This window comes from Peromyscus maniculatus, chromosome 4 (assembly GCF_049852395.1).
Source record: "Peromyscus maniculatus bairdii isolate BWxNUB_F1_BW_parent chromosome 4, HU_Pman_BW_mat_3.1, whole genome shotgun sequence".
NCBI lineage: Eukaryota > Metazoa > Chordata > Mammalia > Rodentia > Cricetidae > Peromyscus > Peromyscus maniculatus.
The window spans coordinates 115213592-115240032 of record NC_134855.1 but is presented as its reverse complement, the minus strand read 5'-3'; the positions used below and the strand labels follow the sequence as shown (position 1 = coordinate 115240032).

Genomic DNA, 26441 nt, shown 5'->3' with positions numbered 1-26441 from the left:
CAAGAATCAAGACAGAGAGATGATTACATAGCAAAATCAATGCAAAGCCTTTGTTTTCTCGAAAATATCAGTTTTATAACAGTATTCTAATACCTACCATGTAAACCATACTTCTGGTGATATATGCAATTTTTTTAAGTTTTCAACTAAAAAAGTATTTAAATTTTAAAGTTATCACCAATGTACAATGCTAGTGAGCTGATGGACTAGGCTTATGTCATGAATTTTATCCAGAAGACATCATTTCCTTGCAAATGCTTGAAAAATATCGGTTTCCTAAGTCCTTGGTGTATTCACGTTGTAACTCCAAGTGTTTTGACTGGATTATGTTTGGAGCAAGGAGCCAACCCTACTTGAAATAGGCCAAACAAAGTAAAACTGGTTATTGCACTAATGGACTCATCCTTGTTTTAACTACTTCTTTCTGAGTTTCAGAGAGCAACTGCATTGCTTCAAATGCACACCTGTTTCACCGGAGAAGAACTCTGGAAAACATTCAACTTAGAAATAAATGTGAATTCAATTTAACACAAAACACATTGTCCTTCAAAATTTTGCCTTCAATACTGCATGTTCTATTTTCTATAATACTTCAAAAAGGACCAAATTCAAACAGTTCACATTCCCAATCAAAGAACAAGGTCCTGAAGCCAGAGACCTGTGTTCCAAGAGTGGTTTAGCTGCCAACCCTACTCATGACTGCTTAGCCTGACACGCAGCAGATACACCAGAGCCCTGTGACGCTTCTCAACTCAAAAAGTATTAGACTGCAAAGAAATGTTCAGTCCTAGGTCAATGATCATCATAGTTTTACTGTCTCTTTCGACACAGAAACGACTTGAAGGAGATGCTACTTATTTGCCGGCTTATGAACCTCCAGTCCCTGAAAGCTGTTTCCAAGAATGTCTCTCAATTTGATGCAAGTTAACTTGACATGAAGAAACACGCTTTTCTTTTTTTTTTTTTAAACCACATTAAGGCTCCCATGTGGCCCATTAAAAGTGTTTGGGATTATTAGTACAGTTATTAAATGTTTAATGCATTATGCAGAGGGGGATCTTGCCGTGCTCCGAGAACTTGAACTTCGTCTGTTCGGACTGGAATGCTCAAACATGAAAGCTAACTGTTTGCAGATTTTTGCACTTGGTGCCCTAACATCAGTTAAAATGTAGAGTACAAGAGGAAAGAATTTAGCCAAGAGCTTAACAGAACAGAGAAAGGAGTTGGGGCAAGAGTCAGGCAAACAGGAAACATCCTCTCACTTGTCCTGGTGCCAGAATGAACTCAGACAGTTGTCCTGGGGCAATGCTCAGAATCTGGGAAAACATACCAGCTAGAATGTACCTTGAAGGATATACGCTGAAGAGCTGGGCTGGGAGAGCTACCCACTCATTCCACTTCCAGGAGAAGGAGTTTGTAACCAAAGCTACGGGCACCTTTCTCTGAGTGAGGAGTTGGCAAGAGCTCTAAATGACTGTCCTCACTGTGGCTAGGGTCACTGCTTTGGAAACCATACAAAAAAATACCACCCACAAATAATCAGAGCCATGGAAATTATTTTTAAAGATTTCCTTTTGGCACAGGTTTATCTAACACAGGCAACTCCCAATGGAAATTAGATACAAGCTGGTATTCTCTTTAAATCACTGAGCTAGAAAGATGAGAAAGCAATAAGAGTCCTGAATTAGTGTGGGCTGCTCTCCCTGCACTGGCCTCATTAGAAGGCACAGGTATCCCAGGAAAATGTGTGCCTCAATGGACAGGCAGATATATGCTGAACACAGACTTCTTCACTCTGCGGCAGAGGGTTGGTGGGTGGGAAGAAGACCTGGTGCTCCCGTCTTCCACGTCCTGTAGCCTAGTCAGCAAACCTCTGAGCTAACCAGAGCCTACACCCACACCTTAAGCCTTGTGATCCCTTAAATCTGTGGATGATAGACACACCTGACATATTCATGCTCCTCTTGGGCCTTGAAGCTCAATTCAACCAAAAGGCCTTCGACTTTGTTATTCCTTTGCTTCCACAGAAAGGTCCCACCTAACAGCCACCCTCTGCGATGTTTATGTCTAAGAGGGGTATGGAAGAAGGCAGTAGCAATCACCTCTGCCACTTCAACCTGTCTTCTAGTTGCATTTGACTGAGTTGTTAAATCCAATGACTTTATAATAATTGAAGGTAGGCTGTAGAGACAGACAGTCCTGAACTACAACCAAATCTAATTGCTTTGATTGCCTAGGTAAATTTCATGTGATAAAACATATAAAGCCCTTCATATAAAGGGCATTTATACATATATAAACCATATAAAGTCCACAGCAGGGACTACCAAAAAGATGAACGATGGACACTGTGGGAGGTCCCTCCCTAAATTTCTTCTTCTACTGTCGGGTTCTCTTATAAATTATCTATTGAAAAGTCACCTAAAACAGCAGCCCTGACTGTCACAATAAGCCAGTTTCTAGTTCTTCTCTGTCTCATTAAGAACTTTCAAGTATTATAACAATACAGCGATAATACATTCATTTTCTGAGCAGCACAGTTTTGGAATGGAAAAGGTATGTAATTATTAAATAATCATGCATAAACAAAAAAGACTGTCCTACTTAGTACCCTTTTGTAAAATTTTCATTATCAATAATAACACTACTAAGAAAAAAACTACGGTCCAGGTCATAACCCTGATCTTGCCTGTTTGTGCAAATAAAATCTTATTAGAACACAGGCATGCTAAATTTTTTGCATACTATTTATGTTTGGTTTCATGGAATAATTGCAGGATTGAAGGATTTTGTCCTTGTTTATTTTGGTTTTTCTAGGGATTTGTTGTTGTTGGTGGTGTTTTATCTCGAGAGACAGGATCTTTATACAAAGTCCAGGCTAGTCTCACAGTCCTCCTAATATATGCAAAGACTATACAACCTGCTTTATCTGAAAACATTTGCTAGCCCCTGAGGAAGTTTGCTCAAGTAATCTAGAGACAATCTTCCATTCTTAGAGCCTCAGATTTGTCCATCATTCTCCAACAAAAAAGAAAAGAAAAAAAGGGGAGGGTTTACTTCTATTGATAAGCATAAATTTTCACTTTTCGACAATTTCATATTTAAAATGAAACTAAAATTTACCAAAGTATAGCTTCCCCAAGGGCACCACATTTTCTGTCAAGTGAGAAAGGATCCAAAAAGGAAGGAAAAGCTGGGTGCAATGTTTAGAGCACGTGTGTGGAGTCTCCGGAAGAACTCAACTATTTAGATGGGAGAAGAAAAAGACCAAATTGGGAAAGACAAACTGTGGTTGCAGCAGGCAGCAAAGCTGTCACATGAGGAGCATGAGTCAGCACCGCAGTGACTTGGTGCTGACTCTGCAGGCCACCTACCTACCAGCAGACCTCCACCTGCTCTATGGAGAGCTGGACAAGTAACTCCTTCCCAACAGTGAGGGGACAGGCATTATGAGAAAGCCACTTTCCAGCTGCCACTTGTATTAATCACTGACACCGTGGCTATGAAGGAGTAGGTGAACACAACCTGACAAATTTAAAATAGCTTAAGGAGCCAGATGTGGTGACTCAGTCCACAATCTTAACACTAGGAAGGCTGATCGCTAAGACTTCAAGGCCAGTCTGAGCTACAGAGTGAGAGCTTATCTAAAAAACCAAGACCAACACCAAACAACAGCTCGATGTCGGTTTCAGGGAAGCAGATGTCAGTTCAGTATAAAACCTCACCTTCCTTCCACCTGGTCACCAGGTATGTGAGTCAGCTTTCCATTGCTGTGACCAAGTCTCCGAGATAAATCAAGTGAAAGGGGAAACATTTGTTTGGACTCACAATTCCACTGGATTCATTCCACATACATTTGACCCAGTTGGTTTGGTCATGTTTGATAAGGCAGAACGTCAGGAAGCCCATGGAAGAGCAAGTCTACTCACTTCCTGGTGCTCAGGAAGGTAGGGGTGCGGGTGGACACCAGGGGGAGTGAGAGCTTGTGTTCATAACAGTCTCTGCTCTAGAAACCATTAAGGTGTCAATCCACAAATGGATTCATCTAGTCAGGAGGTAGGATCATCTGATCCAGTCACCTCTAAGGACTGCTACAATGAGTACCAAACCTTCACCATGGGTTTCTGAGAAACATTTAAGATCCAAACAGAACAGCAGATGAGCACATGTAGTTCAACACCTCAGATGCATGTTTATTCCCACCAATATCCCCAGAGGCTTTATGACCCTGTGGCTGGAAGGAGGCAGAAGAGACTGAAAGAGTGTGACACGTTCCAGTGTTTTGTTTTTATTTGTTCCTCAGAGACTCTGATTAAGAAAGTTGTATCACAGGGAAATAAGATAAAGCAGATTAAATAGATCTTTCCAGACTGTGGAAACAACGAATTGCAAACATTTTAAGTTTTGAAGACTCATCAGCAACTCAAAACAGTAAGAAAACAAACTGGTTCCCTTTTGTCAGCCAGGTAAACAAAGGGACAAGAACATGGCATAATTCCAGAGTTGTGTGATGAGTGCACCTGGGAAGCAGCCAGAGGTTCTGCTTCAAACAACAGACACAGTGGTTTTGGATGACAGGATCCTGCCGAGGTACACTGTGCCCAATTCAAGCTGGGTCCATTCATGCTGGCCCATTAATAATTTGCCTGGTGCCCGAGGAGCTCCCTCTCACTGTAGCCTGCCTTATCATCGGGAGGGCTAGGCAAGCTCTAACAGGCAGGCTCTGTGCTGACACTGGCAGGCAAGGAAGAAGACAGTCACTGCATAATGGGGCTGAAGCCTGAGCTACAGCAATCTAGCTTGAAAGATAAATATGACCACAATATGTAGTTCTCATGGCTCATGGTATTTTAAAGGGATGAGAGTCATTAGTTCAAAGTCTAAATATAAATCAAGAGTCTGTCCCCTCTCTCAGCAGGAGAGAGGAGAAAACATGGGCTTGCTGTGGCAAATAGCTAGGACACTAAAAAGCCACTGAGGTTGTGAGTGCAATAAATGGATAAATGTACATTGTTCCTGTTGCTTTCTTACTGTGATAAACATCATAAGCAAAAGCACAATGGGGAGGAAAGGGTTTATTTACTTCAGCTTACACTTACAGGTCACAACCCACCACTGAGGGAAGTCAGGGCAGGAACTCAAGGCATGAGCCTGGAGCAGAAACCATGGTGGAGGGCTGCGTACTGGCTTATCCCTTGGCTCACTCCTTAGCTCACCTTTTTATGCAGCCCAGGCCTACTTGCCTTGGGCTGCTGCTATGTACTGTGGCTAGGTCCGCTCACATCAATCTTCAATCAAGACAATCACAAGCCAACTGAGATTCCCTCTTCCCAAGTGACTCTAGGTTTACATCAAGTTAACAACAACAACAAAAGACTATAAATGGACTACTAATGAATTATCGATATGAAATGGCTTTTCACATACATATTGAATCCCAGATGCTATCCAGTTCAAGACCTCACCTGTATTAAAAAGATGAGCTTTCCAGTACATAACACAAAGTTCTTCGCATGGTGTTTCAATTAGTCTAATGGTGAATTCTCACTTTTGCAGATAAGAACATTAAGACTCAAAAAATGTCACTTAGCCAAGGTCTCATACCTAAAGAGCCAAAAAAAATGAGAACACACCCTGCCAACTCAATGCTTTTTGATCACCTTACTAGACAACTTTCAAGTGCTGCAACCCTCAGCCGGAGGGATGGGGTGGGGGGGGGGGAGTAAAGTGGGAAAGTAAAGGATTCATTTTTCCTCAGACATCCATTCCTCATGCCATCTTCACATCCAGCCATGACAAGATCAAATCCCAGTTCATACAATGACTTGCTGAGAGCGAGCGAGTGTGACAGCATCAGGGAGGAGGACAGCAGAGGGATGAAGGAGATGCATCAGGGTGGGAGGATAGCAGAGGGATGAAGGAGATGCATCAGGGTGGGAGGACAGCGGAGGGATGAAGGAGATGGCTAGGAGGAAGCAGCACCTCGGGTGCATGTGGAGGACTGCAGCATGAAGAGGGAGAGGATGAGTCCCCAGGCTCCTATCTGAAAGCAGACATAGGAATATACAACCTCAGTGTTAGCAGTGGCTCTGACGGGAGGAAAAAAAGGATACATGATGAAACAAAGGAGCTTGGATGCTTCAGGAGCAAGTGATGCCTCTGCACCCCTAACATACCGAACCACTCCATTCTCAGTACCACCAAAGTGCTGCACTGACCTGCGGTGATATTTTATCTGTGTACCCCAATAAAGTTTATCAGAGGATGAAAAAGCCAGCCACTATAGTAAGCATAGAAGTCAGGCAATAGTAGCACATGCCTTTAATCCTATCACTCGGAAGGCAGAGATCTGGCTGGATCCCTGTGAGTTCAAGGCCACAACACTGGGAACAGTGCCAGGCATGGTGGTACATACCTTTAATCCCAGGACTAACCATAAAGGTCTGGAAGTGTGTACAGACAGACAGGAAGTGACAGAGCTGGGCAGGAAGAAGAAGTGATGTAGCTGGGCGGAGAGAGGAAATGAGTTGGCAGAACAGAAAGGCATATAGGTGTGGGTATACAGGAAGTAGGTCTCTTTTTGGAAGCTGCAGAGTTGGTGAGGTGAGGTTAGCTGTGGCTTTTCCTATTCCTCTGATCTCTCAGGTTTTAACCCCGATATCTAGCTCTGGGTTTTTTATTTAATAAGACCTTCAAAGATTCGTGTTGCACTGACCCCTCCCAATACTTTCCCTGCCTCTTATCAGCAGTTTCTAGAGGAAAAAAAAAAAAAGACAGGAGGGCACCAGGGTACAAAGTTCTAGAGATTTCTCAAGCCCAGTTCCACATCTGTCTTCTCTGCCCATTCATCTTCTGCCACTTCCAAGATCTCTACTGTGCATCCTAGCAACAGACAGCTGCTGTGCAGCAATACTCCCGAGGCCAGTGCTCTTCATGAGTGTGTGAGCTGCGTGCAGGTTCCACAGAAGGTGGACAGATGATCTGGGCTTTGACCCACCAGGTTTAGGTATAAATTCCAATTCAACCAGTGCTAGGTGAGTTACAGTGGCCTCCTTAGGAAAATATCGATAATGGTTCTAATCTTTTTATCATGTAGCTACAACAAAGAGTCAAGAAGGTGCAGCTGCTAGAACCAGTACTTTCCAGCACAGAATGGACAGACAGCAACTTCAACTGTCTCTGCTCTTTTCTTCTCACTTATTACTGGTGAGGTGGCCGGGCCAGGCATGACACAGGGTACAATCTTCTCCTTCCCACCCGGTACTTTTGTTAACTTTCTTTCTTCCAGAGACTTCAAATGGATGCCAGACAAACTGTATGAGGACAAAGATTATGTTTCAAGTACTCACTGGCTTGTAGCAACAATCATTTACTCTTTTGAAAAGGAAATAGAATATTTACTTAATTAGAATATTTACTTAATTATACTGCATTTCTTACTTTTTTTTTTTTTTTTTTTTTTGTTTTTTTTTTTTGTTTTTTTTTTGGTTTTTTGAGACAGGGTTTCTCTGTGTAGCTTTGCGCCTTTCCTGGAACTCACTTGGTAGCCCAGGCTGGCCTCGAACTCACAGAGATCCGCCTGGCTCTGCCTCCCGAGTGCTGGGATTAAAGGCGTGCGCCACCAACGCCCGGCGCATTTCTTACTTTTTACACATGCCTGATTTAGATAATGTTTCAAAATTAGGGTAAAAACAGCCAGTATCCTTGTCAATAATTTCATTATAAATAATTCTGTATATATAATTTTGTTCTACTTGAGTCAAATGAAATTCTATTTAATTTTACTCTATTAATATAGTCATGTCAAAATTTACTCATTAGTTCAATGACTTTTACTCCACTATCTCCAATTTTTAATTATTATTAATAATACTCAAATGAACATCTTTCAGTAAAAACATCTGTTCAATCACTGGAAGGTTCAGATACTTTTGAAAAAGATTTGCTTTTAAATCGGTTTTATGTGTATGGGTATAACAGGCCCACAGCAAGGCTGCCTCTAACCCTGGGAAAGCAATGAAGAATGGCAATTTGAAACCTTTAATGTTGGGACTTGGAGAGATGGCTCAGTTGTTAAGAGCACTGGCTGTTCTTCCAGCAGCCCTGAGTTCAATTCCCAATACTGTCTATAACTGCAGTCCCATGGGATCCCATGCCCTCTTCTGGTATGCAGACATGCATGCAGACAAAACATCCAAATATATAAAATAAATCTTTAAAAAAAAAACTTTAATGTTTATGTAGATACAGGTGTGATTATGGCTTAAAGGAGAGTACATATCTCTAGTTCTTAAATGTATACATAGAGAAAACTAAATTTTAGCGCTGGAAAAGTGGCTCAGCAGGTAAAAGCACTTACTTCGCATGCCTGACAACCTGTGCTCAATCTAAGTCCCACAGTGGAAGAAGAGAGCCAACTCCTGGAAGTTGTCTTTTGGTCTTCACAGTGCCCTGGCACATACACACTTGCACTCACACACATATATACATATACAAAGAGTAATAACAAATAAAATTTTTAAGATGAAACAAAGGTTTTAAAAACTAGAAGCAAATATCCCAAAATGCTAACTACTACATAACCTGGATAGTTAATACAAAGGTATTGGCTTGGTACTCTTCGGATTTTGCTATTGTATTTTCCAAATATCTGAAAAGATAACAGACTCATGTCTCCCCAGTCATACCACCAAATCATCTGTACATATGACCATCCTGTCAAACAGTGCAATCATGTCTACTTTTTGATACATGCATCCCACTACTAGAATTGTATAGTGAAAGAAGCAGGTTGATATCTGTCTACCTGCAGCATTTATATGCATGTTCAGCTTATCCTGCATGGTTTTCTCCTCTGACATCTTGTGAGAAGACCGAGTAGAAGACAGCATCACTCTATGAGTGGTTTCACCCAGGGCGGAGCCCCACCCCTACATCACAACTTCACTAGCATGATCCTTCTTTTTCTCCCACCTCATTTTCTCTCCCTTTCCACCCTTAGGACCTTTGGTCTTAGAGTTCCTCTGCCTGGAACACCAGATTGTTCATATAATAAGCTCCTGGTAACTTCTGGGTGTCAGTTCAAATTATCATGACCACATCAGAAGTCTTCCCGAACATCCACAACCACACAACTCAAGAGCTTTTTTCAAGCTGATTTACTCATCTGGGAGAATCCCCTACTTACGTTCCCTTATCTCCAACCCACCCAATTTGTCTCCTCACTTTTCAAACACACTGGTCTCCTACAGGTTTAGAACCAAGGAGATGGTGTGGAGCTAACTCTCCCACCTCTTCAGGTCCTCTCAGTGAGTTCCTACTGGTTGTCCTACTTAACTTCTCCTGAGATCTCCTGCCCTCTCTCTCTATATAGTAGCTGTGTGAGGTGAGAGAGCTGGTAAATACGACTGATAATCAAAGCATCTCAATGAGTACTGAAAATACAGAATGTTATTTGTTAATTGTGCCTTTATAAACTGGATAAATAAAAACAGAATCAAAACCAATCAGCTTCCCCTATGCCACTCTTGATACAGTTCACCTGCTTTACTTTTCTTGCTAGGCAAGACTTGCCACCTACCAGCTTCCATCATCTGAGCGTTTGTTTTGGTTACTGCTCATAGCCGGATCTCCTTACTCCAGTGTGAGTCCCATTAAGGGAAGAAATGTATGCTTTGTTCACCAACCTGAGGGTCTTAACAGTGTCTCAGGAAACATTTGATATGGAATAGACCCACTTCCTAGCAACTGCCAGTGCCCTCTGGCTTGCTTCCCTGAATGCTAATTTACTACCTGTTTTCCTCCAGTTGACCAGAGAGTGGGAACAAGCAAGAAGAGAAAACTGCCCATTTAATCCACATGCTCAGCAGGTAGTAACAAATCCAACACATCTCGGGATGTGTGCCACAGATACCTCAAAGACCCCACGGGGCTGGGTCTGATGTGGGGCCAAGAAGGAGCACCACAGCACTTGAACTCTCTGTTTCCTTCTGATTCTCTGAAAGAGTATTAGTCATCTGTAAAAGAATCCCTATTTACCTAGCATAACTACAATGCTAAGAAAATGTATTTCATTTATTTTGTATTCCACGTTTGGAAGTCTGCTTCAGACTGTAATTGCAGCCTAAATCCCAGTAGTAAACAAACCAGCTTGCATTTTATATGTTACCATGAGGCTCTCTCTCCAGGTTTGCTCTTCAGAGCCAAGGAAATGTTGACACAGTTGCACACCAAGTTTCAACATGCTGATCATGTTAAAATAGTGCACAAGAAATATTTTTCCACTTTATAAAAAGCCAGACTGTTTACATGCTTAAGTGGCCAGAGACTTTGCTATCTGTGTGTGGTCCTGAAGTTTCAATATCATAACCCTGAGTACAAAGTGAGGCAGCATGCAACACACTTGGCTATGAAGTTCCACAATCAAACTGGGAATCAAGATGTTACCACAGGAGAACTCACAAACAGGCAGGTTTAAAGTGGGTGGGGGTGGAGGATGCCTTCTTTATTTTAATACAGTTTGGGAGGAAAAATAATTGAAAAAGCTTGGTTATATGTCTGTGAACTTGTGTAGCAATGCATATTATTAAGCAGAGAAACAAGAAGGAGAGAGAGAACAGGAAAGGCTGACAAGGTTTTCAACCTATAGGTTTCTTACAAAATTACAGAAATATGCCGAGCACAGTCAGTGTTCAGTAACTCCAAGCCCAGAGTCATGTGATAGAAAAGATCTACAAAACAGTCACTGAGCACCGTTCTTAAAGACAAACAGGAGAACAAGAGACTTTACTTCAACTTGGCCCAGTGGCTCAACACAGGCCGTGGGCACCCTCCCAGAAAGCGCCAAGAGAGCAGAGGCCCCAAGTTCACAGCCAGGCCAAAGGAGAAGACAGACCCCATCCTCTGTGTCTTTGCCATTTTCCAAGCAGCACTGCTTTTGGCTGACAAGTTAGTGTTTCTTCAAGCTCGAAATAGAATTTACACAGAAGTTCCACCCTGTCCAGACAAGATAGAAGTGACAAGAGACCTCACAGAAAGAAAAATTATCTACATCCGTGTAACTGAAGACATGTTCACATTCCCAGAGTCTAGCGTTTAATGCTCGGGACAGTCTCTAGATTCTGGGCTGTTTGCACTTACCATTCCTCAAAGTCCCAAATGCCTCAGGTTAGTGAGCACTGCTGGTTCTCACGTTTTTTTTTTTTTTTTTTTTTTTTTTTTTTAATGGTTTTCAATTTGAAGGACCTTCATAGTACTCTGTGTGTAAACAAAAAAATAAATCTCGTAATGTGGGCAGGTTCATGCTGCAACGTGCGATGACCTTTCCCTTTTGGTTGCCAAATGCACACACTGTTACTCTCAGTTGACCGAATAAGTGAAAGAATGGTACTTCAGTGAATTTTTTTTCCTGGCATTATTACTTTTTCCTCCTACAGTTTCTTTTACAGAGTCTTCTGTGGCTATAGGTCAGAAGAGTTTTCCTGTTGCTATGAGAACAGTGTAAATAAGTGAACTTTAAAATTCACTTTGGGGGTAAGGAGCCGCCACACTTCTGGTTACCTAAGCCCTGCTGGATGTGTGTGTATTGCATACTCTTCCCTGCAGGAATAGAGCAAGGCCATCTAACATGACCTCCTCCATCACGGCTGCCATCTTTGGGGCCAGGAAAACCCCAGAAGCCTTGCAGAGGTCCTGTAACTGCTGGGATTTCTCCATATCTACTAATAGCTTCTTGTGCTCAGAGAGAAACTTAAGCTCAATGTTACATTTTCAAAGTACAGAAATGTTCCAGTCCCCTAGCCTCATCAAGCATCTGAAGTGCTCCCACCCCTGACACTGTCCCTGAGTATTGCAATGCTCCCACCTCTGACACTGCCCAAGTACTGCTTACCATGAAGAACCCTGGAGACACCTTGGGAAGGACAGGATTGAAAGCCAGATACAGCCTCTACATGTGGCAGATGTGGGTAACTTCCATGCCTTTTAAATTTGCCTCACTGGTGGACTTGGAGGGACCAGAGCAATTCCTTAAGTAGGGTGGTTCCTACTGTATTATCAAGGAATTCTCCATTCACAGCTAATCTCTCCATTCCTCTAGCACTACTGGGCTTCAGAGAGGAAGGAAAAAGGGGAGCACGTGACTTTACTTAACCACACTCTAGAATTTGAGGACCTGAATCCCCAATTCTAGGACAAGCCAGTTAATAAAGCCAACAATATTTAGGAAAGGTCAAAAGTACTTTCTACCCTTAACAAGCTATCTAGTCTCAAATTCAATGCCAAGGCCTAATCACAACAAAGATTACAAATTCATGAAATCTAAGCAAAATAACAATTTTGAAATGTTATTAGGACATATTAGTAAACACACCAAAGTCTTAAAATACACCAGAAATTGTTTTAGATATTAAGGACACACCAGGAAATAAATGAGGTTAAAAAGGAGGAGAAGGAGGAAGAAGAGGAGGTAAAGGAGGAGGAGGAAAGAGAGGGAGGGGAAAGGAGGAAAGGGATAGGGAAGGCAAGGCAAGACAAGGGTAAAGGGGAGGGAAGAGAAGGGAAGGCAAGGGTAAGGGAAGGGCAAAGGGAAGGGGAGGGGAGGGAAGGGAAGGGGAGGGGAAGAAAAAAAGAAACCCTGCCTTCGAGAAGTTTGTGCTATGATAAAGATGGAGGAGGGGAAGGTAAAATAGATGTCATGTTAGTAAACAGTTCATGTGCACTGGACAGGAACAAAGCAGAAAAGAGACCAGGAAATGGTAGAGATGCTCAGTCCAGGGGGTGGTCAAAGACAGGCTTCTGAGGAAAGATCACATGACAGGAAAGAAGGCATACTGTGAGCACCCTGGAGGAGTGTGACAAGCAGCAATAGCAAAGACAATGAGATGGAGCTGGAGTCTTCATGAATGGCAAGTAAGAAAGTCTTTGACAGCTCTGCCCACCAGTCTCTAGGAGGAAGTGCAGTGGCAAGCCATCCACAGGACTGAGTGCACTAGCAGCCCTCCACAGGACTAAATGCAATGGCAGCCCTCCACAGGACTAAGTGCAGTGGCAGCCCTCCACAGGACTAAATGCAGTGGCAGCCCTCCACAGGACTGAGTGCAGTGGCAGCCATTCACAGAACTAAGTGCAGTGACAGCCCTCCACAGGACTAAGTGCAGTGACAGCCCTCCACAGGACTGAGTGCAGTGGCAGCCATTCACAGAACTAAGTGCAGTGACAGCCCTCCACAGGACTAAGTGCAGTGGCAGCCCTCCACAGGACTAAGTGCAATGGCAGCCCTCCACAGGACTGAGTGCAGTGGCAGCCATTCACAGAACTAAGTGCAGTGACAGCCCTCCACAGGACTGAGTGCAGTGGCAGCCCTCCACAGGACTAAGTGCAGTGGCAGCCCTCCACAGGACTAAGTGCAGTGGCAGCCCTCCACAGGACTAAGTGCAGTGGCAGCCATCAAGAGGGAGGGAAACAAGGAGGCTTCTGTGGAGACTGAAGTATGTATGGTGAGGAGTCTGGCCACTGAAGTTAGGGTACCACTGCAGTATAAATGCTTCATACTGCCGCAGGTGTCAGCAAGTAGTTTGGTAAATGTGAACTGTCAGGGGTTACTTAAGTGAGGACAGATTTAATTCAGGGATAAAAGCAGCCTCTCTTCAAAGCAGCTCCAGCTCCTTTATCACTTACTAGCATCATTGCTGAAAGGACTGGTCTTAGGGGTTTAAAGAGAGTAAATGAAACTCAAATATAAATTGGAGTGATTTCCTCTGTAGCTTTAAAGGAGACCATTCTGTCCTAGCTAAGAGGACATCTGTGAAGTTAAAACAACTAGGGAAGGCATGGTGGCCGCCTGTTCTCAATGTTCTTCCCAGAAACAGAAGCAGCAGGGTGGTGATGTGAGTGTATGTAGGGAGAGCAAGGGAACAATTTAGTGCCTATCAATTCTGAAATCTGCCGGACAAACTAAGACGCTGGAGATAAAAGAGCTGTTGGTGTAAGCTTGGGCCTGAGGGCACTCAAAAGGCCAAACTCCTTTCTTGGGGTCCAAGCTTTAAGGCCATCCGATGAGTGGAAGAAGATTATGTGCTTTACTCAAGAGATAAAGTGTCTGGTCTGACTATGCTGCCCAGGCTGGTCTTAAACACCCAATCCTCAGGGTCATCATGCCTGGCTCTTAAATGTTCATTTCATATACATATGTATGTACCTTCTCAGCATCTCAACTGGAAGTAGGTCTAGATGAATAGCAACAGGATATAGTAGTCTAACAAAGTTCTTCCTGTTCAGAGAAGGTCACAAGACAGCAATTCTTGTCTGTGTCTTGTTTTTTAGCACTTGTGCAAAAGACTGCTGTTTACCATTGTCATTATTACCATTGTGGTAGGATATTATTTTAAGATGTGCTACATTTGTTTATGCTCTGGAACATTTGTTTAATGATGCAATGATGTATTGCATTCTTTTATGTTGCATTTGTTTAACTCTGTGAAGTTATGTTACTTTGCTGTTTAAAACACCTGATGGTCTAATAAAGAACTGAACAGCCAAAAGCAATGCAAGAGAAAGGATAGGCAGGGCAGTCAGGCAGAGAGAATATACAGAAGGAGAAATCTGAGAGGAACAAGAAGAAAGAAGGAGCAAGAGAAGGAGGAGGATGAAAGGGGCCAGCCACCCAGCCACACAGCCAGCCACAGAGTAAGAGTGAAAGTAAGATATACAGAAGTAAGAAAAGGAAAAAGCCTAGTTACAAAAGGTAGATGGGATGATTTAAAGTTAAGAAAAGCTGGCAAGCAACAAGCCAATCTAAAGGCTGGTCATTTATAATTAAAAATAAGCTTCCCTGTGTAATTTACTTAGGAGCTGGGTAGTAGGAAGATGCTAGATGTGGAACAAGGATGACTAGACTGCTACTCACATCACCAGTGAGGCTACCTGGAAAACGGGACCCCAAAACAAGACACGGAGAAATGGACAAGATCTACATGAATAGCCTGGTCATGAGTGGGAACAATGAAGGGCGACAGTCGAGGGAAAGAGTGGGAGATCCTAGCTGGATCAAGAAAAGAGAGGGAGAACAAGGAATAGGAGACCATGGTAAATGAAGACCACATGAGAAGGTGAGAAGGGGAGGAAGCAGAGAGCTAGGGAGGCCCACGGAGATCCACAAAGATACCCCCTCAAAAGACTGCTGGCAATGGTCGCGAGACGGCAGGAACTGACCTACTCTGGTGATGGAATGGCCAGACACCCAAATAGTGATGCCATAAACCCCATCCAAGGACTGAGGAATCTGAAGGCAGACATCCACGGCTGGGCCCCTGGTGGAGCACTGGGAGTCTAATTAGTGAGTATGAAGAGGATTTATATGAGCGAGAATTGTTGAAGCCAAGGTTGGATAAAGCACCGGGATAAATAACCAAATGAATGGAAGCACAGGATCTATGAACCAAAGGCTGAGGGGCCCCCAACTGGATCAGGCCACCTGAACGGGTGAGACAGTCAGTTGGCTTGATCTGTTTGGGAGGCAGCTGTGCATTGGTGCCAGGTCCTGGGCTCGTTGCATGAGTTGGCTGTTTGAATCCTGGGACTTATGCAGGGACACTTGGCTCGGTCTGGGAGGGGGGAATGGACCTGCCTGGACTGAGTCTACCAGGTCAACCCCGGTCCTCGGGGGAGACCTTGATCTGGAGGAGGTGGGAATGGGGGGTGGGCTGGGGGGAGGGGTGGGCGAGAGGGGGAGAACAGGGGATTCTGTGGCTATTATGTTGAACTGAATGGTGTTGTAAAATAATAATAATAATAATAATAATAAAAAAAAAATTAAAAAAAAAAAAAAAATAAGCTTCCCTGTGTAATTTACTTAGGAGCTGGGTAGTAGGCCTCCCAAAGAGCAAAAACAAACAACAACATTATTATAAACATGCATGTTTCTGCTACAGAGCAACTATAATATCTTCACCTGTTTTAGTGACCATCAATGTAAGCATATATAACCAAATTTGTACTTTGTATGGAACCTTTCATGATTTATTTTTAGGTATAATTCACATTTAAAAACCACCCATTGGTTTCATCCAACAGCATCAGGCCAGTGGAAAAGAAAGCTCTACCAAATGAACAGCTGGTACTTATGCACAATCCTGGTGTAAATACAGTCTTTATCTATGCTGGCCTCAAACATTCTACATTTGATGTCTGAGTTCAGAAGCATCCTCACCAAGGACTTTATCTCAAAACAGTGCTGGCTATAGAAGAAAATCCCAAAATAAGAACATGGGGTATAAGGAGTAGCAAAGGATGTAATAATGGTAGGTCTTACAAACATATATATATATATATATATTTAGCTGAAGGGAAAGAAAAAAGTCATAAACTCTTGATAGATAATATCATAAATGCAAAGTCTTCTCTTTGCTTTTTTTTGGGGGGGGAGGGTAATTTTGTTTTCTTGTTTGAGATAAGGTCTGACTATATAGCAAGGTTGGCTTCAAACTCATGACCCTGTCAATTTTAAGTTAATATAAAGAATATTCTAGAACTGAATAAAGCAAAGTATGCATCTATGTATCTGTTTCAAAACTGAATGTTATTTCCTAATCAAGATATTCACATTTTAACGATGAGTCACATTAAGGAATAGAGATGGCTTACTATCTGAAATATATACTTCATTTTTAGTTTTGATTCTCAGTGAGAACTTAGCATCTAATTGTTTATGTTCTTTTCTCTCACTTAGAAGAAAACAGGCAAGTGAGAATTGCTATTGTTATTGTCTAGACAGGGCAGCCGATGATAAAACTGTCTAAAGCAAAATTAAATATTGGATGATTTTCAAAAATAAATAGGTTTAATATGGACTTTTTAAAATTTGGACTCTGAGAACAATCCAAAACAGGATGTAATGGCAATACCAGTTGTGAATTCTGTTACAGAAATAAACTTGTTATAATTACCAAAGAGTCTACAATCAACATAATACATAGGTCCTTATTCTGAAGCATCCTTCTGGTCCTACTAAAAAATTTGAAACCATCTACAAATTACTGTAAGCATAAGATAAAACAAGGTTTAAAACTTAGAAAACTGAGCTGAGATACAGGTCAGTGATAAATAGTGTTTGCCTGGTACTCCAAAGGTAAAATGAAATAATGCAGAAAGTCGTCTCAGGGCCCAGAAATGGATTTGAAGTCAGCAGGGGACAAGGGAATACCAAGTACTTGGTAAATATCAACAGCCAATTCATTTTGTGCAAGTTGTTTAATGTTTAAGCAAGATGTGCTTAGTATAGGTTACATTATAGAAAGAACAGAAATACCAAATAACAAGAGTTGAAAAATTTGTGCACTAAATACATGTGAGAGATAGCTCTGTAGACAACGTGATCCCAATTCTCATTCTGAGTTTCTCCCTAGCCTCCTCCCAGCTACAGATAGTAAATGACACAGCTCTGGACCACAAAATGGATGTCTCTTGGCTAGTGTTCCTTTTCTAACAAAAAGGGACTTTTTAATGTATATATCTCTTCTCCCATTTGCCCTTTCCCAATCTCTTCCTGCCTGGTACACAGATGTACTATCTGAAAGTTAAATGGCCAGTCTGTAGCCATGAAACAAAACAAAGAGGTGAAGTCCATGGGTTAAGGAATGACAAGCTGAAAGACAGAGCCGAGTTGCTAATGGTAGGTCCTCCTCCAGCTTTTATACTCTACAAGAGATATAACATCTGTTAGCTTGTGGTTCTCAGAATGAATTTTCTTCTGCTTATAATCTTAGTTATACAATGAAATGAAAATATTACTCTCAAGTACTAGAATAACTGTACATGGATCCTAAAACAGAAAAGGGACTTCAGCATAGCAGGAAATACAAAACGTTTGGGTAAAATCAGAATACAGGAAAGGCACCCACACACATCAAACAAAATATATACTATAATAGAAAACAATGTTGTTTTATTACTATTTGCAATAAGTGCAACCTATGAATAAGTACAGACTATTACTCTATGCAAATAAATTAATAGATAGATAGATAGATAGGTAGATAGATAGATAGATAGATAGATAGATAGATAGATAGATAGATAGAATCCATTGTTCCTAAAGATGATAAATAGGAAAACTGGGGAAACAAATGCCTAACAAATTTTAATCAAAAAAGGTTCAAATCCATGAAAAGGTTTCATGTCACTAAGAATAAACACCTGATAATATAAACAGAAAATTCTATTAAGATGGTAATCATGAACTTAGATTTAGCATGCCAACTTTCAGAAACAGGAAGCAAAACTGATAAAATGTAATAAAAATGACATATAACTAGAAAAACTGTCAGAAGCCTAGAAATCAGATAAACTATTTAATGGCAAGCAAATAAAAATTGATCTGACAATAACATGGAATCTTGAATTCAATACATATAGAAAGTAAAATTATTTCAATTATACAATGACTACTGATCAAAAAAGAAACCTGACAGGGCTAGAAAATAGCTCAGCAGTTAGGAACACTTGCTTCTCTTCCAGAGGCCCCAAGTTCCAGTCTTGGTACCTGAGTCAGGTGACTCTCAACTGCCTGGAACTCCAGCCCCAGGATATCAGATGCCCACTTCTAGCTTCCAAAGGCACCCTCCATCACAGCACACATATATACACATATATAAGAACTAAAATAAATTAAAATTTAAAACTGACCACATACCAGGTCAGAAAAAAAACTTCAACAAATCACCTATCATACATATAAGTAGGCACTTAAATTAAAAAGTGTCGAATCTTTGTTTTGTTTTGTTTATCTTGCAGTGTTAGGGATCAAATTTCAAGGCATGCCCATGTTAGCCAAGTGTTCTACCAACCAACATTTCCAGTCACCAAAATGTCCTTAAAATGTACTTAAGAAATTTAAGATATGACCCTAAATAAATCAAAGAGGGACTAATAGTACAATCACAGAATATTTATAAATGAACTATGATTAAAGAATATTAAAACTTATCATGCTGAGTGAGATATAGTTTTACAGGCATATGTATTTATTATTTTAAGTTAACAAATAAATATTGAACATATTTATGGGGTACAATAGGATATTTTGATATAAAAAGGTGAATGAGTGAATCAAGCTAACTGGCATTCTGTAGCCATGGTATATGCCAGTATTTGTGGCAAAATATTTGAAATTCATTCCCATAAAGTCTGAAATGTATTTATTCACAACTTTAATACCATCTGTACAAAAGACATCAAAAATGTACTTCTATCTGAAACTTTGTATTTTATTACTATTTTCTAATTCTTTATCCTTCCCACCCTTTTTTGTGTGTATTTTCTGTAATACAAAATAGAAAAGAAAATGAACTCATTCAGTGTACAATAGACTAAAGGAAAGAAATCAAGGTAGACAGACAGATCACAGGGAGAAAGGAGAAGCAAGAGGAAAAGAAGACGAAAGCAGAATTTAAATAAATTCTGGTTCATTAGAAAAAAAATCTATGAATCAGAAAAACTCCCATCCTAGATAAATAATACTACATAAAAGGAAGGCATAACCTTAAATGTTTGGTTTTTTATTTTTTTTAAATCAGGAAAAAAAATTACAGCTCTTCTAATATCATTTGAAATATATCTGTATACATGAATGAAACTGATGGTTATAAAGAAAAGTATTAATTACTAACAAAGACTCAGGAGGAATATTAAAATACAAACCAATATTGTTGAAGAAACTGAAAAATTAGATCCTATGTTCTCATTCTCTACCAGCTTAGAGGATTTCACAGGAAAGTTGTATTCAGTTACAAGCTATTATCAATACTTAGAAGGGGAGGATTTGTCTTCTTTAATGAGACTAGTAACAAAAATGTCCATTAAAAAGACATAGAAACACAAACAATAAAGCTCATTCATAAAAAATAGCTTTAATAATTCTAAATTCTAATACTAGAAAATTACAGTAATGTTTATTTCCAGGAATACAAGGACTAACAAAAGCAGAACATTTACAAAGATAACACACCATAATAGACGTAACAAATAGGACAAAGTCTGGTGGCAAATAACTGTAATCCCAGCACTCGGGAGGCTAAAGTAGGAGGATCGTAAGTTCAAAGACAGCCTGGGCTACAAAGAGTGTCTTGCTCTTAAAACAAACAAAAACAAAACAAAACAAAAAAAAAACAGAAAGAAAAGGAAAGAAAAAAGAAAGAAAATAAAATGGATACTTAAGAACTGAACGAAAAAGCAATCTAATTAGTTTATGATGACATGTAAAGAGATGAAAGACAAAAACAGTTTATAAGTTGTCAGGCCTGGTGACATACACCTTTAATCACAACACTTGGGAAACAGAGGCAGGCAGATTTCTGTAAGTTCCAGGCCAGCCTCATCTACAGAGTGAGTTCCAGGACAACCTGGGCTATACAGCAAATCCCTGTCTTGAAATAAATAAAATAACTCAATGAAAAAGCAATCAAAAGAGTTTATGATGGCATGTGAAGAAATGAAAGACAAAAACAATATGTAAGTTATCAGGCCCAGGAAGGAGGGAAGAAAGGGGCTGGAGAGATATCGAGATGACACAGTAGAAAAAGTGCTTACTGCTCTTCCAGAGGACCCAAGTTCAGTTCCCAGTACCTATGTTTTATGGATCAAACCATCTGTAACTCCAGTTTTAGGGAACCTGACACCTTCTTTTGAATTCAGTGGGTAACTGCACTTATATGCTTATACCTACATAGTGACACATTCAGGGACACATAATTAAAAACAATAAAAATAAATCTTGCAAAAGAATATGTAAGTCAAGTATATCTATGTCTACTGGCATAATGAGACAGAAAAGCACTGCATATCTGTGGGGAAGAGTACGTTATTTGGGGACAACTAGTTCTCTTTGGAACAATTGGCTCTCCGCATGGCATTAAATAAAAGCAGACACGAATGTGAAGCCATGTACATACTAAACAGCTGTCCTCCTGGATCTGTGGGAATGGGATCCAGGACCACCTGAGGATATCAAAGCAAAACAGGGTTTCAGTAGAAGAGATACATTTAGGATTTGGGCTAGACAGATACTTTTTTTCAGTTAAACTTAAAAAGCACAAACCATAAAAGACTGGTAAACCAGATATTAAACTTTAAAATTTGTTCACAATAAGCATACAGACCAAGTACAAAGCCGAGTCACCAGCTAGGATTTTTGTAGTGGGAGCTGTTTGAGCCATTCCCTGAAGCACCGCCCCTAGTGAGGTGGCAGGTAACTGCTACACCTACTTTGAGGAACATGCCCCAGGACCCTTAAGACCTGGGATACACACTCTCACTTCTCAGACCTTCTTTTCTACTAGAGCCAATTCTTTCTCAGCTTCAGATGATAATTCTCTTGGACTATTTAAGTCCTTGTCCCCTTTTGGGGTATTAGGCAAATTTACTAGTCCAAATTTCGGTATTCCAATGATAGCCTGTAAGTTGGAAATGTTTCCTAACAATTTTTGAAAATCATTAAGAGTCTGCAATTGATCACTCCTGAGTTGTACCTTTTGGGGTCTAATTTTTTGGAGATTCTATATTAACTCATATAAAAGACACAGACCACTATGCAAAATAATGTCTCTATCAAAAGATAAAGGCAAGTCAGAGGAGGTACCATTCAGAAGGATGAAGCAATAAATTATGAAGTCTAGGCCAGTCAAGACAACCTAGCAAAGTGTAAGACTCAGCCTCAACAACAAAAAGAACAAAGAGATAAATAAAATAATCTGCAGGGGGAAAATTAGTGAAAATGAACCAACTATCAAGAGAAACAATAAAAATAAACCATATAATTTCATTTCTCACTCAGAAGACCAATAATGACAAAAAATGTGGCAATAACAAAAATTCTGAAGGACATAGAAATTATTACTATGGAAAACAAAGTACAGTGTCTAGTGTAGCTGGATTGAATGGTCCTCTCCAGTTTAGCAAATTCCAAAACTTCTATCCGGAGCTCCCTGTGTACACACATGTAAATGTCCATGGCAAATGGCTGAGAACAGCACAAAAATCAGGAAAAACTTAAACATTCTTTACAAAAGGTAAATAGACTATAGTTACAAGAGGGAAAACTATGTAACAGACTGATCACAGAGTTAAATGCATCCACATGCTGACTTCCCCAATCCTAACCTAACAATGAGTGGAAAAAGCAACTGCATAACACTACACACAGCACATACCAACTGTATTAAGTTTGAAAATGTCCAAAACAATTCCAAATGTTGTGTATGGACACACTGACTTATAGAAAAGGCATGAAACATACATAGGAATAATAACTACAAAATAAAAATGGTTATTTTTAGGCCAAAAGTTATAGACTGAAGAGACATACACAGGAGAATATAAATGCTTATAATTTTTAACCTAATAATACTGATAATGTATCAGCCATTGGCTTACACGATGACTTCTTGAAAATTTATTAATCAATTATGCATCGAATTGATATGTGTATACATAAGTATGTATATATATAACATATATGTGCATATTAAATTTTTAATCTTTCCTAACGTATGTTATACTAGGAAATATGTATAGTTGCTATATATTAGGAAAGATTGATGATTTAATCAAAGAAATCACTTCTGGAGTTAAAGAAGGAATGAAGGTAGGAAAGAAGTGAGTAGATGAATGAGTTCAATTCAGATAAAAAAAAGGTTTCAGGTAAACTAGTAAAGCAAAATTTCTTAAAACAGTGGTTCTCAACCTTCCTAATGCTATGACCCTTTAATACAGTTCCTCATGTTGTGGTGACCCAGAGTCATAAAATTTTTTTGCTGCTACTTCATAACTGCAATTTTGCTACTGTTGTGAATTGGAATGCAAATATCTGTGTTTTCTGAAGGTCTTAGATGACCCCTGTACAAGGGGTAGAGAGCCACAGGTTGAAAACCACTGACTTAAAAAGGTAGTTAGAAGCTGGGAATAGTGAATACACCTTTAATCTCAGTACTCAGGATGCAGAGGCAAGAGGATCTCTGTGAATTTGGGACCACCCTAGTCTACATAGAGTTCCAGACCAGCCAAAGCAACATAATCTCAAATTTTAAAAAAAAAGAAAAGAAAAGAAGAAAAAAAAAACAGATGGTGCAATAGTGGCATTAATATCTTGGGAGTAACCAAGAGCTGTTTACTTCAACTTAAGGCCCACTCAAAATGGACCCTAGAGGAGAACTCACTACTGCCACTTTCCTAAACCAATATAATTTCGAACTGTATTCTAAATACTTATTCTTCTGAACACAGAGAAGTACAGCTCTCACCCTCATTCTTTTGCAGCAGATGGAGACTGTTGCAGAAATTCCCTAACTGGTCAAATGTAGAGAACAACTGACCATGAGGTACCTGTGGTGGTTTGAATAGGAATGGTCCCCCAAAATTCCTAAGTTTGAATGCTTGGCCCGTAGGAAGCAGCACTATTAGGAAGTGTGGCCTTGTTGGAATAGGTGTGGATTTGTTGGAGGAGGTATGTCATTAGTGGGGTGAGCTTTGAGGTCTCACTCAGAAGCTGAAGCCTGGCCTGGTATATTTATTGTCTCCTTCTGCTGCCTGTAGATCCAGATGTAGAACTCCCAACTACCTCTCCATGTCTGCCTGCATGCCACCATGCTTCCCACCAAGCTCTGAACTATAAACCACCCCCAGTTAAATGTTTTCCTTTACATAACTTGCCATAGTCATGGTATCTCTTCAGAGCAATAGAAACTCTAACTATGAGTACCCAACCACTACTGATAAATCTACAATTCAACCTCTACACCTAAGGCTCAAGGAACACTGCAGAAAATGGCGTAGAAGACTTGAAGAGACAAATCCAAAGTTAAGCCCATGAGATCACAACAGTACCTACATAGTGACAATACCAGCTGGCATGTCAACATATGGAAAAAGGAATTCTTGTAAGGCCCCACAACAGATGAAGATCTACAGGCAGTCACTAGCTATTGAGAGACAGAGAGAGAGACAGAGAGAGAGAGAGAGAGAGAGAGAGAGAGAGAGAGAGAGAGAGAGAGAGAGAGAGAGAGAATATGAATATGAGTCTTCTCCAGGAAGAAGCCCCTTGATATATAAAAGTTAGTTGTCTTCAAACACAAGCCCCCTGATAAACTTGCCCATGTGGCCATCCCTATACCCATGTGCATTTATGCAACACTAATTGAACTCTACAGGACAGATCTCTCTCTCTCTCTCTCTCTCTCTCTCTCTCTCTCTCTCTCTCTCTCTCACACACACACACACACACACACACACACACACACACACACACACACACAGAGCACATAAATTTGAGAGGAATGTAAGGGGAAACAGAAAAAGCTGGAGGGGAAGAATATCCTCAAAATGCACTGTACTCATGTATGAAATTTGAAAGGAAGGAAGGAATGAAAGAATAAAAGAAGGAAGGATTAAGTAGCAAGGTGTGTAACAATGAGCCATTTACAGTGTGGAGCCAACTAAGAACAATGTGATAGAAATGCTGTCTTTCATTCACTTTCCACTGTATAGTCTCAAACGGGAGAAGGTAGAAGTGAACATGTAAGGAGAGTGAAAACCATCTGTGTTGCAGCAGAAAACAAGTAAGGAGCTACTGAATCACAGGATTCAAGTCAAAGCATGAACATAAATGGGCTCTTACCATCATAAGTCATGCTGTAGGAGAAAAGGGAGAAAAGATACCAAAGTACATGAACAAACAAGAATGAAAAAATCCTAAATCACTGTTTGAGCAGTAATTTCAAACTGCAGGTTCACTAAGTCTTTTCTATTTCTAATAACTAACACTAATATGGGTAGGTTGGGTTTTTAGTTCCTCTCTTAACTCAAGTTTCTCTGGAAAAAGTAAGAGGAAAGAATGCAACATCAGAACAACTAGTCACCAGAACAAAGGGTGCTGCTAGGTTTAGAAACATTCAAAACCTGGTGGCTCCTGGGCAATGTGATGTCCCAAGAGTCTATGAAACTTTGACTCCTAATCTAGAATCTATGAGGCTCTTTTGTTTATTTTTAATCCTGTCTTCATAGCTGGGATGGTCTGAATGAGAAAGGGACCCACAGAGTCTAGGGCATTGAATACTTGGTTCCCGGCTGGTGGTGGTGTTTGGGGAGTTTAGGGTGCAGCCTTGCCAGAGGAAGTGCATCCCTGGGGTGGGCTTTGAGAGTGTAAACTTGGGTCACTTCTAGCTTGCCTTCTGCTTTCTGCATGTGCTTCAAGAAAAGAGCTCTCGGATCCTGTTTCTGCCATGCAGCCTGCAAACTGTTACCATGTCTCCCTTCCATGATGGACTCATACCTCTCTAGAACCATAAGGCAAAATAATCTGTCTTCCATAAATTACTTTTGGTCATACAGTGTTTATCACAGCAATAAAAAAGTAACTAATACAAAACTGTAAGAAAAAAACTTTACAGGAAAACACATGGATCAAAATAAATGGAGTATTTCTCATTACCACTGCTCTGTTGATGTTTCTATGAAGACTCAGAACCTACAGAGGGCAAGAGCCACACGTAGACTCAGAAGTGAATGATTTCCATAAGTATCATGTATTCAAGAACAACATAAATTATAAATAGCATTATCAACTTTACATACTCATACAAAGAAAGTTATAACATTAAAAAATGTCTCACAATTTAAAAGTGTAAAAAAATTTCCTTTCAAAACACATGTTTTGTAGGTTTGCATGGTAGTGATTTTATCTGAAGACTTTTCACAGTGAGGGTACTTTTCCAAAGTGTTCATAACCACACAGACATACAAGTGACTCATCAAAGCCGCCTTAGAATTAGCTATTAACAATGACTTTTTAGGTCCTCAATTGACCTATAAAAGGTACATGAGTGGGTGAAACTTAAGCAGAAAACTTAAATCAGAGAAAATATTTAAACCACAAGTATTAGAAAAACTTCAGGAAGGCAGAACAGTAATCCTTTAAAAAAGCCAATAAGCTTTATTCAATTTAAACTTGGTTGCAGATAGTGAGTATGTCCTTACCTTCACCGCTTCTCTCCAGACTACAAAGAAAATAGCTGACCCACTGCCCTGTGAAATCTCTCCTCGGGCCTTACCTAGGCCCTTGGTTTCTGCATGGTGGCAGGCTGAGGGCAGGGGCATCCTAGCAGAGCAACAAGGTATGAATGGGTTCTGGGAAAATTGGGGAAGGGTCGTGATAAAAGAGCAAACTGAAACTTTTCATACTTTTTTTTTTTCCAATTCCCAGCCCCCATTTGGGGTAATTCACAGTCACCTGTAATTCCAGCTCCAGTGGGATCCAATGCCTCTGGCCTCAGTGGGCATTAGCAGTCAAGTACATACGCACACATGCTCGTGCACACACTCCCATACACACTTATGTGCATAATTTAAAATAATAAAAATCTTATAAAAAATTTGTACTTTGAATCAAATACATG

At 40.4% G+C, this 26441-nt stretch overlaps 1 protein-coding gene across 9 annotated transcripts in view; it reads right to left on the bottom strand.

Moving 5' to 3' along the window:
• The window catches only part of Slx4ip (SLX4 interacting protein), a 189698-nt gene that overhangs the window by 117417 nt on the left and 45840 nt on the right, over positions 1-26441 (bottom strand). Inside the window, exon 3 of one of the 9 annotated variants that reach the window (XM_076570722.1) lies at positions 11140-11256. The exons of the other annotated variants lie outside the window; for them this stretch is intronic. Coding sequence (XP_076426837.1) covers positions 11140-11142 — 3 coding nt within the window. The 5' untranslated portion in view covers positions 11143-11256. The remainder of the gene's footprint in view (positions 1-11139; positions 11257-26441) is intronic. 9 annotated transcript variants of the gene reach the window in all.